Below are 16,597 nucleotides of genomic sequence, written 5' to 3' on the forward strand. Positions count from 1 at the left end.
CTGGCGCTTGCCCTTGAATTGAGTTTCACATCCCTATTTAGCACTTGGACAATGATTTTAGATGATGTCATTTAAAGCCGAACAAGAAAATTGATCTCGGATTTGCTTGGCCTCTAAAGCCTGGCTAAGCAGATTGCAAATAATAATAATAAAAAGAGAGAGGGAGGGAGGCAGAGGGGAGAGAGGCGAGAAGGAGGGAGAGCCACCTCCTTCCCTGGGCGGGGGAGGCGCGGGCGCCAATGAAAAGTAGCCGCTTGCTGGGGGGGGGGGAAAACTTTTCCTGTTGACTGTTGGAAGCGAACTGAGCAATTATCTAGTTTACCTTCTCCTCTTGGAAGTTAACGATTGGCGAGATCTTGGCTGCGTTATTGACACAACACTTTCTATTGATAGAAATAAGTAGCGATTGTCCCGAGTCATTGGTGCGCCAAAGTAAACTGTGATGGGCTGGCATGAGTCCACTGGACTGAGAAGGCTGGTTCCGCCGGCGGCGGAGGCTGTGGTGATGGTGGCGGCGGCGATGCTGGTCTCCCTCGTCGCAGATCAGTAACAAGAAAAGGGGCAGAGAAAGTGAAAGAGAGAGAGAGAGAGAGGAGAGGGAGGAAAAAAAAAAAAAAAAAAAAAAGAAAGGAAAAAAAAAAAAAAAAAGAGGCGTCTACCAGAGCGGCTCAAACCGGGAGAACAAATGCAATTCAGCTATGGACAATAGTGGCAACCACACGGCGACCAAAATCCTAGCGACACCTCCGTCCAGAGAAAGCCTGTCTGCCAGGAGCAACATGATCAGCACGCCCAAGCCACTCGCCTTCTCCATTGAGCGCATCATGGCGCGGACTCCAGAGCCCCGCTCCATCCCCGTCCCGCAGCTCCTCCATGGCTCCGTGGCCAAAGGCGACCCCAAGCACCCGCTGCACCTCAACTCCTCCATCCCCTGCATGATCCCCTTTGTCCCGGTGGCGTACGACACCCTGCCCAAAGCGGCGGTGGCCGGAGAGGAACCCAGGAAGGCTCAGTTAGATTCCTCTTCCTCGCCCTCCTTTAGCTGCGGCGATCTCTTGAACTGTGCCCTGAGCTTGAAAGGAGATTTCCCCCGCGATGCCCTGCCCTTGCAGCAGTACAAACTGGTAAGACCCCGAGTGGTCAATCACTCCTCCTTCCACGCCATGGGAGCCCTGTGCTATTTCAACCGAGGCGACAGCCCCTGTCACCCGTCCTCCAGTGTCAACATCCACCCGGTGGCTTCTTATTTCCTCAGCTCTCCCTTGCACCCGCAGCCCAAGGCTTACCTGGCGGAGCGGAACAAGCTGGTGCTGCCGACCGTGGACAAGTACCCGGCGGGGCTGGCCTTCAAGGACTTATCGCAGGCTCAGTTGCAGCACTACATGAAAGAAAGTGCTCAGATCCTTTCGGAAAAAATCGCCTATAAGACGTCGGAGTTCAGCCGCGGCTCCCCGAGCAGCAAACCCAAAGTTTTCACGTGTGAAGTTTGTGGAAAGGCAAGTAGCGCCGTACCCCGCCTCCCTTCCCCAGCCTCCTGTCCCCGTCCGTCTGTCCGCCGGTTGTCGGTCGCTTTCTTGCTTGATTTTTAAACGACGGCTCCCCCTCCGCACTCTTACCTTCTAATCGCAATTTTATTTTATTGTCTGCTTTCTCTTCCAAGGTATTTAATGCACATTATAACTTAACGCGCCATATGCCGGTGCACACGGGAGCCAGACCCTTTGTTTGCAAAGTTTGCGGAAAGGGCTTCAGACAGGCGAGCACGCTCTGCCGGCACAAGATCATCCACACCCAGGTGAGCCCATCCTCTGTCCCTTCCTCCCTGCCCGACCGTCCGCTCACCTTTTTTGGGGAGCTCGGCGTTGTCCGGCCGCTCCGAGACAGCGGCGTGGGGGGCGGCCAATCCGCAGCCACGGGGAGATTTCGTTTGCCCCAAGCGCAGTAGGTACCGCGGGGTGCCCCGCACCGGCAGCTGCGAGCCGTCAGTGAAACACAGACTCCACTAACCAGCTCATAAACCCCGCGAAACAGAACACAGACCCCGCAAGACGGCCAACAAGCCGTGACTTGGTGTTTGTTTCCCTCCAGGAAAAGCCGCACAAGTGCAACCAGTGCGGCAAAGCTTTTAACCGGAGCTCGACCCTGAACACGCACACGCGAATACATGCCGGCTACAAACCATTTGTCTGTGAATTTTGTGGCAAAGGATTTCACCAGAAAGGTACCGGTTTCCAGCACCCACTCTCTTTCCCGGCTTCCCCCTCCCCAATCCAGGTCAAGTGTCAGGACAATTTGCGACAGGGAGGGTGGTGGGGAGTTAATTTTGTTTCCAAGTTTTATTGTTAGATGTTTAGGTTAATTTTAAGTATGGCTAGCCCCGGCACATGTCCTGGCCCACGGAGCGGGGCAGAGGTCTCGTTCCCGGGGAAGCGCGGGACAGTCGTTCCGCGGGAATCGCCTGTTCTCCCCGCACCGCAACATACAGCTTCCAGCGCGGTTCGGCAAACGAATTTGCCTCTTATTCCCCCCCTCAAAATACAAGAATTTAGCTGCTTTTTCCTCACGCGTTGCTGTGAAGTCTAAACGCAGGGGTTTTATTTCTGCAACTGTCCTGACTTCGGTTTATTCGATCTTGTCTGTTAACATCTGTAAATCTTGCCTTGTCTGTTAACAGCCGCGGGGAGGATGGGGAGAAGGTGGGTGTCTGTGGTCGTTTTATCCTAAAACTGAGCTCTGGTGATGGGACAGAGTTTGGGGATTTTTTTATATTTTCCTCGTCTTTTCAGTGTCCGTCTTTCAAACCCAGGTGCATTTGCCCTTCTTGTCTCATTCCCAGGCAATTACAAAAACCACAAGCTGACTCACAGCGGGGAGAAGCAGTTCAAGTGCAATATCTGCAACAAGGCTTTTCACCAGGTGTACAATCTGACCTTCCACATGCACACCCACAACGACAAGAAGCCCTTCACCTGCCCCACCTGCGGCAAAGGCTTCTGCAGGAACTTTGACCTCAAGAAGCACGTCCGTAAGCTGCATGACAGCGCCCTGGGACTGCCCCGGCCCCCCGCCGAGCTGGGGGGCCGGACCCGCTGCCCCCGCCCGGGCCGCTGCTGCAGGGCCCGCCGCCGCTCCAGCCGTGAGGGGCGGCCGCCGGCTCGGCCGGTGCGGGCCCCACCGCCTCTTTGCATGCACCTGTTAAGCGGTTTTGTGTATTTGGTCTATATCGCCACTAACGTTAATGGGACAGGTTGTTTCCTATTTTTTTTTAAATTTTTTCCTTTGTTCTTTAAAGACTATTTTTTTTTTTGTGGTTGCCGTTGCATCTCAGGGTGAAGAGATGGTTAAAAAAAAAAAAAAAAGAAAAAGCGCCAAGCCAATTTCTGCTGTATTTATTTGGGAATCTGTATTACCCGAGCCGGAAACGCTGCACTACTTTAATTATTTCGATGTATATATATTCCCCTTGTGTTGATCCTGCCCTGCCTCCGCTGCCTGCTGGTTATCCCAACCTTCTTGGTTTCCTCCTCTCCCTCTCTCCCTGAATATCGTATCTATATGGACAGAACTGTTCTCTATGTACTGATTTGAATTTCTCATTGATTCTTGCACGTGGAGAAAAAAAAAAAAGAATTCGTTGACCTGGTGGAAATAAACCTTTGCCAAGGAGTGACTGCGACGGCGGGGGCTGCGGCGCGGACGGGGCGGGCGGGGAGCGCGGCTTTGGCGCTGCCGCACGGCAAAGCTTTTCCTCGTCCTTGCCAAAACACTGAAACAACCGCTAAAGACTTTAATTAAGAGGGGTAATTAGTTCGAATTGATCAAAGCAGGGTTGTTATGTTATTAGGTGCTCAGCAGACTCTGCCAAGCCGAGCCTTGAAAGCGAAGCCCGCCCGTCGGTGGCCGCCTGAGGAGCGGCGGGAGGGGGTGTCTGGGATTATACCGCTCCCGGGGTAACAGAACCAGGCATGGAAAACGGGTGATACCCCCTGGGAAGGGCAGGCGGGCCCGCTCACCTCCCTCTGCTCCCTCAGGGCTGTGCCCGCAGGCCCCCCTGAAGCTCGAGGGTTCTTCCCGGACAGGGAAGCCGGGCCGTGCTTCCACTCCGGGGTATGGGGCCGAAGGCGGGGAAGCGTGGCGGTCCGGGGAGAAGCGAAGGGTGCCCCACAGGCGCTGGGGGGTTGGCCCAGTCGGGGAACCTGTAAGGAGCGCCTGCGGGTCTGCCCCAGAGTAAGCCCTGCAAGAAAGGGTGATGTGGCATCAGGTCCCGCCCAGATTTTGTAGCACCTGGAGCCCTCCCAAGGTTCTGGCTTTTGGTGAGGAGCGAGGCGCCGAGGTTTACAGTCGTAGCTAACGCGTTACACCCAAGAGAGGGGTATCGCCTTGCAGCCGGCGCTCCCGCCGCCCCGCCTGGGACACCACCCCCGGGGGTGCCCGCAACCAGCAGGTGTGGTTCTCAAAGCTGGGGCTGGCGGCTCTAGTCTCCACCATGCTCCTTTGAAAGCGGCTGAGAGGGGAAGAGCATCTCTCTCCTTTCACACATCTCAGATTACCGCGGCAATCTCTTTAGCAGGCGGCTCCGCGCGTAAAAAGCAAAGCAACAGGTCAGATCCACAGCTCGGGCAGACCCCGCGGCACCCCGGCAGGGCTCAGCCCCTCCGGGGGCCGCTTTTCCCCTGTTCCAGGGGAAGAGCTGCCGATGATTTGGACGGAGGGACCTCAGTGCACCCGCTGACACGCTGGCTGTGCAGCGGCGTGCGGCCTCCCTCTGGAGCGGGTCTCCCCTTCGGAGACCTTGGGGAAACCGGGACCCGCTCCCCACTTTTCCCGGGGACTGTGGGAGCAGGGGCATCAAGAAGGGGAGGTGAGATACCCCTCAAAGTGACCCCGGGTAAGCTGGAAGTCGGGATGAAGCGGGGTAGGGAGGAGAGGCTCCTGTAGAGCTGTGACAGAGCAGGTGTCCTTTGAGGATCCGTCCCTATGGGCACTTCTCTTCAGCTCTGCTCGGATCCTGAGACTAGAAGAGTGTCATTCTGGTTTGAACACAGATAAATTTCTCCCTAATCAGGTGGCTGCAGTGTGTTGCTATTTAAGAGGAAAACTTTTGCAACATATAATGAAAGGTAAGATGTCCAAAAGATTCCACTGAATTGATGCGGGTGTGCCATTCCTCTGAGCCTCTCCTTGAAGGAAATAATTCAAAACAGAAGCCCAGCTTGCTTTCTTATTGAAGAAGTCCAACTTTCTTATTGCTGAGCAAGTGTGATACTACAAGGTACTGCAGCTATACTTGGCCTTGCTAAGTATCTTAATTTTACAACTTTTTTAACCAGTTCAAAATTATTCAAACACTGCAGGAACACCGGAACAGTCCCAAAAGTATTTTATATAATGACAAAGGGATGTGAATGTCAATATATGGTGAAACAAAAGGCCAATATAATCTGGTAATTTTGTGATGAGCACATAACATCAGTTTCAAATCAAACACATACAGGAGGCCTGATGATACTACTGGAGATTATGTGCACTGGTTACCCAGATGTCTGGCAATCCTGCGCTCAATTTTATTCCTTCAGATTGTTTTCTAAGTGTCAGGAAAAATGAGGGCTCAGTCCTCCCCGTGAAGAAGCTGTAATTTCTCCCTTTTTCATGGTAGAGAAGAAAGAATTTCCAATGTTGCTTGACCACAGACCATTTACAGGTTTATAAACAGTAATTTTTTTTTTGCCTTTTCTCCTGTAAAAGACCTGCAGTCGCTGCATAATCTGGATTCTTCTATGTCTTCCTGATGAAGAACAATATTTTGCTAAGGAATGTGCATGCAGGGGTGACCATGTTTTGATATGGAGTGGAAATGAGGTACTCTAGCTTTATTCCAAGGTGAAGCAGAGAAACTCAGTGATGAGCATGGATAAGCATTTATCTTCCTAGATTTCTTCGGGTAAACACTACAGATGTGGGACTTAACAGGGAGATGAGGATAGCTCATTTGTTATTTCACTATATAAAACCATGTTTGTGTCAAAGACCGGTACTAATTCATGTCTTGGAAGGCCTGCACAGAATTACGTTTCATTTCCTCTCTTTCAAGAATAATCTCAGGTCAAGTGAATTTCTAGTTAATGGTCTGAGGCAATTCAAAGCTATTGAAATCATCATGAGAGACAAAAGCTATAATTTGATGTAGCTATATTTGACATAACTATTATCAGCTCTCCTTACTACAGACAAGATTTAATGATTTTAATTTTTTTTTAATGGGAATAATTTTTATAGGAGAAATGGAGCCATCTGTACCTAAAGGAAAGGTTATATGTACTCATTTCTGTGTGCCAAACAGCATCACTGCCATATCACCCATATTCTGTGTGACAACTGCTCAGCCTCATTCTACCAGTCCTTCATGGATGCTGGGAGGAGAAGAGCCTTGGTGTGTCTGGATGTGCTAAAATCCGGAGCAGCAGAGCTGAGCATTAGCATCCTGACTGCAGTGTAGCCCACCCCCCCACCAATCACAACAGCTTCACTTCAGTGCTGAATGAAAGGGAGACAAGTCTGGTGCCTATGGGACCCTGCAGCAGAGAGCCCTTTTAAAGGAGGAGCTGCTGCCCTCTACTCTCATTCCCACCCAGGAGTTCTCAGATGGGACTGAATTTCTTCTGTGCTTGTCAGATGCTACAGTTTTGTTAACATGTGTCAATACTGAAACTGTCATGTATCTGAAAGGGCTACCAGAATTACCAAAGCTGTTGTATATTGCTGTAGAAATAAAATACAGCACAGCAGGATCTTCTCACAGCATCAAAGCTCCTTCTGAAGCTGAAATGGTACTGACTTAGTTTTGCTAGTGCTTTATTCATGACCAGACAGTCCTCAACAACAGAAAAAAAATCCTCTCCCTTGCCCCCCCCCCCCCCTCACCCTCCCCAGCACCCCGGCTCCCCCAAAAAAGGAAAAAAAACCCCAAAGATATTAGTAATAATGTTTGGGGCTTTTTTGTTGTTGTGGGGTGGTGGTAGTGGAGGGGGGGTGGTGTTTTGGTATTTTTTGGTGGTTTTTTTTTTTTTTTAAAACCCATGCATGCCAAAATGTAAACTAAATCCACAGCTCTTTAATAGCTTCCAAAATCATTCTGTGCTTCATGGGAAGTTATATAGAAATCCAGCATATCTCAAGGTACCCAAAATGAATATTGGACAATATTTAGTCAAGGAAGTGTTTTTAAAATAATTTTTGTTATGATTTTTAATCACTTTTTTACTCCCAGTCTTTATAAATACAGTGGTGAAAAAGGAGAGATTAAACAAAGTTCAGTAAGTTCACTTGGAGCCATCTCAAATGAAGACATGTTGGCCGCAGCTCAGTAGCAGGACATTTTATTTCTACAGTGCTTGAAAACTAGCAATTAGGAAATGCTCCTACTCTGTACCTCCTCTGCCATAGTTAGAATAGGACAGTCACCATTTTCTTCTTTAGAGCTTGGTAAAGAGAAAAGGAACCAATTTGCTCCTGGGATTTTGACATGCTGATATCAAATAGTTATAACTCTTAAATTATGTAAATCTTTCCACCCACTGGCTGTTTAGCTACTGGTCTGATCAGGTACCACCCTTACGGAGGAAGAATTGTGTTGTACCCTGCTAACCACTGTAGTAGTAACTGTTTAGTAATAACTCCCACCTCTCCAGCAAAAGTAGTGGCAGCTACAGCTCCACTCTGTGCTGGGTCCCCCTTCTCTTCCTGGCCCGAGGCTACAGGCTGGATGACTTCTGAATGACCACTTAGGGGCTGCAAGCACACTGTGACCCTCTGCAACAGATGGCTGGACTCACCCTTAGTCCCATGAGTTTGCAGAAAATCCTTTTGCTTCGGTAATCTGCAACTCTGGAAATAATACAAGACTTCTCTTTTTAAAACTTCTGGTTGTATTAAGAAGTACAAGGTGTGTCTATCTTTGGTCCTCCTTTGAAGCTTCCATGGAAATTATTTAATGGCTCCACTGTTTGATCACTCTGTTGTAGTCAAATCCTTGCCTATTTGATCAGGCACAGTATTAAATCCAATAACCATGCCCATGGAAATATGAAAACTCCTCCCTTTCTGTGTTTGAGATAGTTAATATTTCAGCACCATTATTGTGTGAATTCTAAAAAATCATCTTCAGTTTCCAATGAATTAAAATACATAGAGAAGCTGCTTTTCTGTTTTTGTTTTTGGTTTTTTTTTTCCTGAATAATTATATGACAAATTAATACACAGTAAGTTTTATTTTTTGTGCAAAATGGAAGAGCGATACTTTGCAAATGTAAGCACGAGCAACTTATCTGCAACAGTACAGGTAAGTTAAGTATTTATTTTCAGGGATGGGACTATAAGATTCAGTTGCAGACTGACATGACATGCAAGAGAAACCTTGATTCACAGTACTTTAGCTTATAGGGATTAAATACAACAGATGATACAAAAAGAAACCTTTTCAAAATATTTCTAAACCACCTGTTAACCTCTTGATATTACCATGAAGCATCTGAAGAGTGTATACCTCCACATAAAAACCTTGCCTAACTCAGATTTTATAAAAATAACCTTGAACAAGAACTTTCTTTCTAAACAATAATAATGGAAAACTCTTGGACAATAAATAAGTTCAGGTGATTTTTTTTTCTGAACAAGCAAAAATTTGTAAAGCAATGTGTGCTGAAGAAGTTAAACAAAATCTGAACCTCAATATTTTTAGAAAAATATTTAGCGCTATGTAAGAAACACCTCAATAAATCATGCTTTTTTCCTGTGTTCACCAGAAAATAAAAAAGAAATGGAAATCTTATTTTTTAACTGACTATATTTTAAAAGGAACAATATATTTCGTGCTAAATTGAGGAATGCAGGAATCATAACCATTTGCTCTTTTGTTTGCCAGCAAATACATCAATCTGCATATCATAAACAAGAATATGTTTTTTAAAACCACTTTGGGCTGCTTTAACTGAACACTAAAAGCTGAGGGCCAATGGTCGCTTATGTCCAGTAATGCTACTGCATTGCATGAAGCAGCGTAAGAGATACAGCGAGTTTAATTTAGATGACATTTTCATGGCATACATTTCAAATTTATCCAGTTTGAAAAGCTGTAGTAGCACTGGCTAGAACTTCCAGGTAAATACCAAAACAAATTCATAATTACTTTTGTGGGCAACGTGTAATTATTATGATTTCATATAATTAAGTCATGGACTGTTTTGATCTGCAAATTCTGAGAAGCAGAGACACCCTTCCCTACAAACAGTGTTCCTTCTGTTCTTGTGGAGTGTGCTGCTTCTCACATACCTTTAGAAATGCAGTGTACAATTACATTTTCTTTGTGAAAATAGTGAACTAGATAAGTATTATAACTAGAACAGAGACTGAGTTACCCCAAAACAAAACTGCCACAAGACAGGCAGCTGAGTCCTCATCAATGCAAAACTCATGTTTCTTGAGAAAGCAATCAGCAATTGTTCTAAATCCTGCCTGTTGCTGAATGTTATTGCACTGTATACTGACTTGTGAAAGTTACAGTGTGCAAAGAGCTACTTTAATTTATGTAAGAAAAGGAATACAACACAGCCAAGTTGCATTTACTAAACTTAACTTACATCTCTCTATACTAATTACGGAGGGTGTAACCTTATAAGATCTTTTTTCTGAATCATTTTTTGTAGAAATTTCTTTGACAAATCAACATTTATAAATCACTGTAGAAGTTTATAAGTAGATGTTGATGAAACATTAATATGAAAACTTGCTCTATTGGGAGCAATTTTCTTCAAACCAGAGATAACCAGCTTAAGGGCAAGGAAGAGTCTGCTGGGTTGGGTTCTTGCCTGTGGGGGTCATGCTCACATTCAAATGCCCCTTCTGCTTCACGTGCTTTCAAGCACTTTAGGAGCACCTGTCCGGTATTATAAAATCAGAGTATCTACCTCTGCTTTCCTTGGACTGCTTCTCTTTGGATGAATGTCAAAAAGCCATAGGATCAGGGAGGGAGTGGGAGATTGGATGGGGGTCCCAAATCTGCAGCACATGATTGGTCCTGTGACAGGTGTTCAGTACCTAGTTTACAAGAGAAATGCCTTTTTAGAAGTGGCTTAATTAAAAACTATCCTACTATGCTTAAGCAACTCATAGGAAGATATAAATAATTTAATTTAATTGGGCGTCAAACATCTCAGAAGCCAGTCCCTAGGTTTCTGATACTCCAGATTCTGGGAATTAAGTGTCAGAAAAGGACACTTGGTTACTCAGAGTGGGGCTGCAATACTTTTGAAAGATCTTGGGTTCACCCTAGAGCACAAATGAAGATAATTTCTGGAATTATGAGATTGTTCGTTAGCCAGCATTCCTGCTTTCCCAGCCAGCTTTGTTGGTCATGTTCTTCATACAAGCCATCTGCTTCTTTTACAGATCTTTTTGGCTTTTTGTTTTCATTTCCTATGGAGCATGAAGCACCAACTTGTAATGCGTCCCACTGTCTTATCCAATATTTAGATATAGTTACTCCCTCACCCCTTTTTATAATAAAGTGGTTGCTATATGCCACATGGAGTAATTTGGTTATGAATAATTTTGTTTTCCAGATTTTTGTTTCCTTGTTAGCAAAGTTCAATTCAGAAAAATCTTACTCAAGGTATGAGTCAAACCAGCCTGTCTACCTTGCGCAGTGCTTATGACTTTGGGCACCTTACTTACCAGGAAGTAAACGAACATAAATGTTTGTATTTTCTCTACCATCAAGGGAGAGATATAGGTGCCTCTAGCAGCGTGAAAAAGAGACTCAGTCCCTACCTTGTTAGGTGCTACCTTTAGTGCAGATAGTCTGCAGTTCTAGCAGCCTCCTGAAGCAATCCAGTTGCTGAAGCATTATTCTCTATTATGCCTTCTGGGTGAACAAGATGAAATTCCAGTATATGGTGATAGTGACTACGTTTTGCACAATTTGGTGGCAAGGTTACTTATGCACATAGCCTGAATCTGTGCCCTGCTTTGCTTGGCTGAGTCACAACACCAACATCTGCATTGCAGGAGACCATCCTAGTCCTTTGGTCATGGAGTATGTTGAGTGAAAGGACTCTCCAAGCCTCCTAGTTTGCTGTGCTTCTGACATGAAAACATTGATGTGGCCAGCAGGACAGTGACCAAAAAGGACTCCTTCCCCGGCCCTCCTGGGTCAGGTAATCAGAGGGAACAGAGCTGTTGTTCTAGCTGGGTTGTTCTAGCTGTTGTTCTAGCTGTTGAGCATGCATACAGTTTTCAAGCAGCTTTGGAAGCACAGATGAAATCCCAGTCCTGCTGCCTAGTCAGTATGTGGTGTAATCACTGGCAGCTCTGTGTCTGGCATTCCTGGCTGTACAATGTCTCATTTTAAAGAGAACTGAAAAATACTGTCATGTAGAATATTGTGTGGCTTTCTTGTTTTCAGCTTTTCCCTTGGATCTGAGTATAGTCCATCTTGTGTTGTGCAGATTAAGGACATTTTCCTGCTGGATGAGCTGAATTTTGACAATTGATAGATTTCATTGTCAAACGCCACTCTTGCTTGCACCTGGTAGATTTTAAGAAACCTTCAGCTCTCATCAATGCAGGCTGGAATGACTCTTTCTGGAGCCCATGGCTGTGGCTGTATTCAACTGTGAAGACTTTCCAGCCTAGCAAAGTGCCTGGGCAGATAGGCTGTACCTGCTGCAGGTAATGTCAAAGCAGTTGTCATTTCTAATAGCACAGCTGAGGTAACAGAAAAGTTCCAGATTCTTCAGTGCAGAAAAATTAAATGCATAAGAGACTTTTTCCATCTCTTTAAGAAATATTCCCAAATTAATTTGATTTTATTGAATTGTTAAAACTTTACAACTGTTTGGGATAATCAGGAAACCTGTTCTTGGTTTGCTTTTGAAAAAGTATCTTCCTTGGAGAGGAATTTCTTTTGGATACCTGTACCTTTCCAACAAAAATTAGTATTTGAAAATAATAGCAGTGGAGTGTAAGTGTATTTACTTAGCAAAGGCTAGCATAAGAAAATGTGGCTATATAAACTTCCCCATATTGCTCACTTTGGATTTTATGAATTCACATAAAAAGGAATGCTTCTTGCTTTATACATCAAACATATGCAACACGTGAAGAGAACCTTCTTGACACTTGGATACCTATCACTTTCTTCAAATGTTTGAGAGCCACCCTACCCTTATACCCATCCCTGGGAAGCCAGGAGGAGTCTCATGGTGGTCTCAAGACTGCTAGGGCTGGATCAGATATAAACCTGAGAGTGAGATGAGCTGGTGGCAATGACTTCAGACACACTCCTGTTTTTTTGTCTCTTCCCCACCCTGGGGACCTGCATTAACTGGCAGCCCATGTGCCAGGGTAAACTCATTGTAAGTCATCTGACACCTCCTCAATGTGGCAGCTGCACTTGTAGGCTGCGTGCTCCTCTCAGTGAAGAACTGTATTTGGAGACCCTTGATGTCAAGCACTGAGGCTTCTGCCAGGCTGTGGTACTGAGAAGGCAATGTAAAATTATATTGTGCTGATCCCACTGAAGGTTTCTGGAACTTGGGAGACAGATTTTTTTTGTGTTGAAAATTGGCTTTTGTTTTTTTCCTGAGATTGGAATTTAAATCCTATTAAATGGAATGAAAAAAACCAACCCTTCTCTCCTTCAAGCCAAACCAATCAAATAAAAAATTTTTGAAAGACAATTATCCTGTGTTATCAGCAATCTACAGAAGTAAAAATTGGTTTATGGTACCTCAGTTTGCAACTAATAATTTTCCATTTCCAAAGGGCTTTCCAATTGTCAGGAATACCATATCCAAACCGATCTGGATGTTCTCAAGTATCTTATAGTTTTATTCTGTTACTCTTTCTAAAAAAATCTGGTGACACACCATCGTATTCTGTGTTATTGTAAAATGAATTATTCAGTATATCCAGTAGAAAATCTTCACAATTTAGATATAGATTTTTTTAATCCACATCTCAAATTTCATATAATACTGAAAACTGCTGTGCAGTTTTTAATAAAATAACTTACTTTTATTAAAAGTTCAGACAGAAGCTTCATGGAACTTACATTTTGCCACCAACTTCAGTTGAATCAGTGTGAGACATGGGTATTTGAAAGACGATTATATGGATATGCTGAAATATTGTCCACTTTGGTATGTAATTGTTTTGGGAAAATGTTATGTTAAAATCCAAATATAAGCACTCTGAAGACAGAAAGAGGGAAAAATGAACGTGTGCCCCAAAAATCCAAATATTTCATTTATACTGGTAAAAATCACAGAATCAGAGAATAATTTGAGTTGGAAGGGACCCACAAGGATCACCAAGTCCAGCTCTTCAATAAATGGCCCATAAGGGGGTTGAACCCACAACCTTGGCATTATTAGCACTGTGCTCTGACCAACTGAGCTAAAATGTTTGGGCATCAACAATTGTGGGTATAATAAGTGAGGGACACGGTGTTTCCCACCCATAAAATGTTACCATGCTATAGTCTATTTCAGAATGTGCTGCCAAATAAATATTTATGGATAATCCTGCATTTTTGGGGTTAGTAGTCTGATCTCTTCAACAGATGTCTGGTAGTGTCATTCCACTGCAGACGTACCTTGCCATCAGCCTCCTACTCACAGTGGGATACTGCTTCTAATTGCCACAGTTGTAGCTCAGAATAAAGTAGCAGCTTCTCAGTGAAACAGAAACAAATTAAGATTAAACTTAAATGAATCAATCAGAAAAAAATCCCAATTCCACAGGTGTCTGTTGCTTTTGTAGTTCATTAGCTATTAACACTAATAACACTGTAAAAGAATTGCTAATTTTCCTGGGACATATTGTACATGCTATCATCCAGTAAAAGGGAGTGTTTGAAATGTGAGTTGATTCTTAGGAATCTAACTCAGGTTGTCTTTGAGCTTTTTGCTGATAGATTCCTCAATATTCAAGTTTTTTGGTGTGCACTGTCAAGACTGAGCCCCTGTGTGATCCTTGGCAGTGAGTATCAATTCCATTTGTTTTGTTCCTTTGCTTTTCCAAGCTAGGAGATTTTCCCAGTTGTTGACATATAGAAATATGCAAGGATTCAGTATCTATGAGTTGAGAAAATATTTTATTATTGGCTCCTTCTAACCTTAACTTTCATCACACCAGTGAAGGAACCTGTTGTCAAGGAAGACAGATGGAATCCTAAACTGTGGGTTGATTTTTAAATCCCAATCTGACCACTAATGCTATCATTTTCTATTTGTCCATATTAAAGCCAAAAGTGGGTCATAATAAGATATCCTTGAATGATAGACTCTCTTAATTAAGAGGAGCATGCTCCTCATGATGATGAGCTGGGTGACTAGAACACCTGTTCTAGTTATAAAACTGTAAGACAAAACAGACCCCTCCCTGCTTTGAAGTCTGTGTAAGGCTTTTGCACTGGAATTACACTGATCATGTCTAAGACCGTAGCTAAGCAGAAAGAAACTTGGCATGTAAAACTAGACATAGGAGAAAATCTTCATTGTTAAAGTTACTGACAGATTCTGTCATCTCTGTGAAATCCAATTGAGCTAAATCTTTTCTTGATGATTTAGATGTGAAGGGCAGAGATTTAAGCAATTGTTTTCTGTGACTGGTAATTGAAAGCAAACAGTGGAAATTCAGCGGGAGGTTTTTGGGAAAACCCAAGATTACAAACTTGTTTTTCTCATAATTTCCATTTACATAAGTAGGTAATTTTTACTCCCCACCCCCTTTCTCCCTCACACACGCATATGGAGGAAAAAAGTACTTTGTGTATACTCAGTCAAGTCTGTAGCCATACAGTCATTTTGGTCTGGAGCTTTGTGCATTCCTGTAGAGACCTGTGTCTTACCACCCAGCCTGAGTCCCTGGTTCTGTCAGGTACCCTTGCACATGAGCCCTCAGTTTGCGTGAAGTTCTCCTTCTCAATGCAGCATCCGAATGGAAACTGTCATAAATAACACTGTCATGGAGCCACAGACCCTCCTTTAGCAAAAGGAAAACTCTGTACAGGTTTTGCACACAACCATGAATACTGACTGGCTAGTTCCAAAAGAGTTGTATGGATCTGGGGGAACCCTCTTGGGCACTGAAACTCAGCTGTTAGTCCAGTCACTAGCATGGGTTAGTGAGGGCCAGACAAACAATTCCCAAACGCCGTTAAGGATTAGTATTGATCAGGGACCATTCCTACTGGGCAGGTTGGATGCAGCTACTCTATTTTTGGCGAGTAAGAAAATTTAGTAATATAAATACAGGTTGTTTTCTGCGTTTTTCTTGCCAACTAGGTTAAGTGCTTGCAAAGATGTCCAGTGCATGTTTTATTTACTAATAAAAAAGCAGCTTGTGCTTATGCAATTCAGGTGGCATTTGAATGGAAGGGTTGGATGTATTGTACAACTACAGGAAAAAATCCTGTGCTGGGCATATAGAGCATGCCCAAGGCTGCAGTCCACTCCCTATTTTTCTGAGGAGTGCTGAAGGGAAGACTGGATGGAAACTTAAAGAAGTTGCGAGTAGCAGACATCTTCAACAATATGGTCCACTCAGACACGGGACCATGTTCTTGCTGCTGTCTGGTGTGATAACACAGGCCTGAAGCAACTTCTAGAAAACTGTTACATTATTTTTTAGTGTCTTCACTTCTCAGTATTTAGTGTCACTAATTCTATAAAAAATGATGGACCTGACTTAACATACTGTCCTGGGTCAAAGTGCTTGCAGCAAGGGAAAACAACTTAGAAATATTCAAACCAAACTAGTGTTACAAGCAAGAATTCAAAATACATAAATTTGTTTCAGATATTTTGTCCAACAGACACATAAAATTATTTGAAAGCATTTCTTCTGGTGTTTTGTCTGACTTTAATATTTCCTAACAGAAACTGTTCAGAGTCTAATTTTCCAGACTCCTCTTAAAGTCACTGAAGAGAAATAAGCATTTCCAGAGCATGATCCATCTCCTCTAAAACTGATTTCATGAACTTTGCTTTAGATGTGATTTTTCTTTTTTCTTTCTTTTTTTAAAATTGTGTGTGGAAGGATTAGTGATAATCACTTGGGTTATATGCCTACAGTTGAAAGAAGCAAGTGCTGAACTGGCTGAGTAACACCTTCCTATGCCTTTGTGGTAGGCACACAATCACAAGCACCAATTACCTAATTCCACCCACCTACTAAGCATTCTTCAGAAAATAGATGGCACTCAGAAATGCTGTGACTAATTATTCTTGCTAATAACAACAACAATACCCTCTGTTTTAAATTTTTTTTACTTCCAGCTGCGAGATGTCCTTTACCAGTAGGTGTTTTAGCAAACACATCATCCTTCATGTTCTCTGTTTGCAAGCATGTCTTCTTGCGTGGAAAACCAGACTTTTCTGTTGGTAGAATTTTCTTTCTGTGCCTTCTGTGTTATATATCCTCTTAATCAAACTTTCCAAAATATAATAATCTCATGGTATGAACTAAACTTTACCTACCTTATTTCTCAACAGATTCATCTTATTTTCATTTCAACATCTATTTTAAATGTCTTTTT

At 43.8% G+C, this 16,597-nt stretch overlaps 1 protein-coding gene across 1 annotated transcript; it reads left to right on the plus strand.

Annotated features, from left to right (window-relative positions):
* Window positions 1-295: 295 nt before the first annotated feature.
* Window positions 296-3,653, plus strand: FEZF1 (FEZ family zinc finger 1). The gene is made up of 4 exons (XM_019283535.2): window positions 296-1,496; window positions 1,661-1,795; window positions 2,089-2,221; window positions 2,837-3,653. Exons 1-4 carry the CDS (start codon window positions 699-701, stop codon window positions 3,331-3,333), a joined length of 1,563 nt encoding a protein of 520 aa, XP_019139080.2. The 5' UTR covers window positions 296-698; the 3' UTR covers window positions 3,334-3,653.
* The last annotated feature ends 12,944 nt before the right edge of the window (window positions 3,654-16,597 follow it).

This window comes from Corvus cornix, chromosome 1A (assembly GCF_000738735.6).
Source record: "Corvus cornix cornix isolate S_Up_H32 chromosome 1A, ASM73873v5, whole genome shotgun sequence".
Taxonomy (NCBI): domain Eukaryota; kingdom Metazoa; phylum Chordata; class Aves; order Passeriformes; family Corvidae; genus Corvus; species Corvus cornix.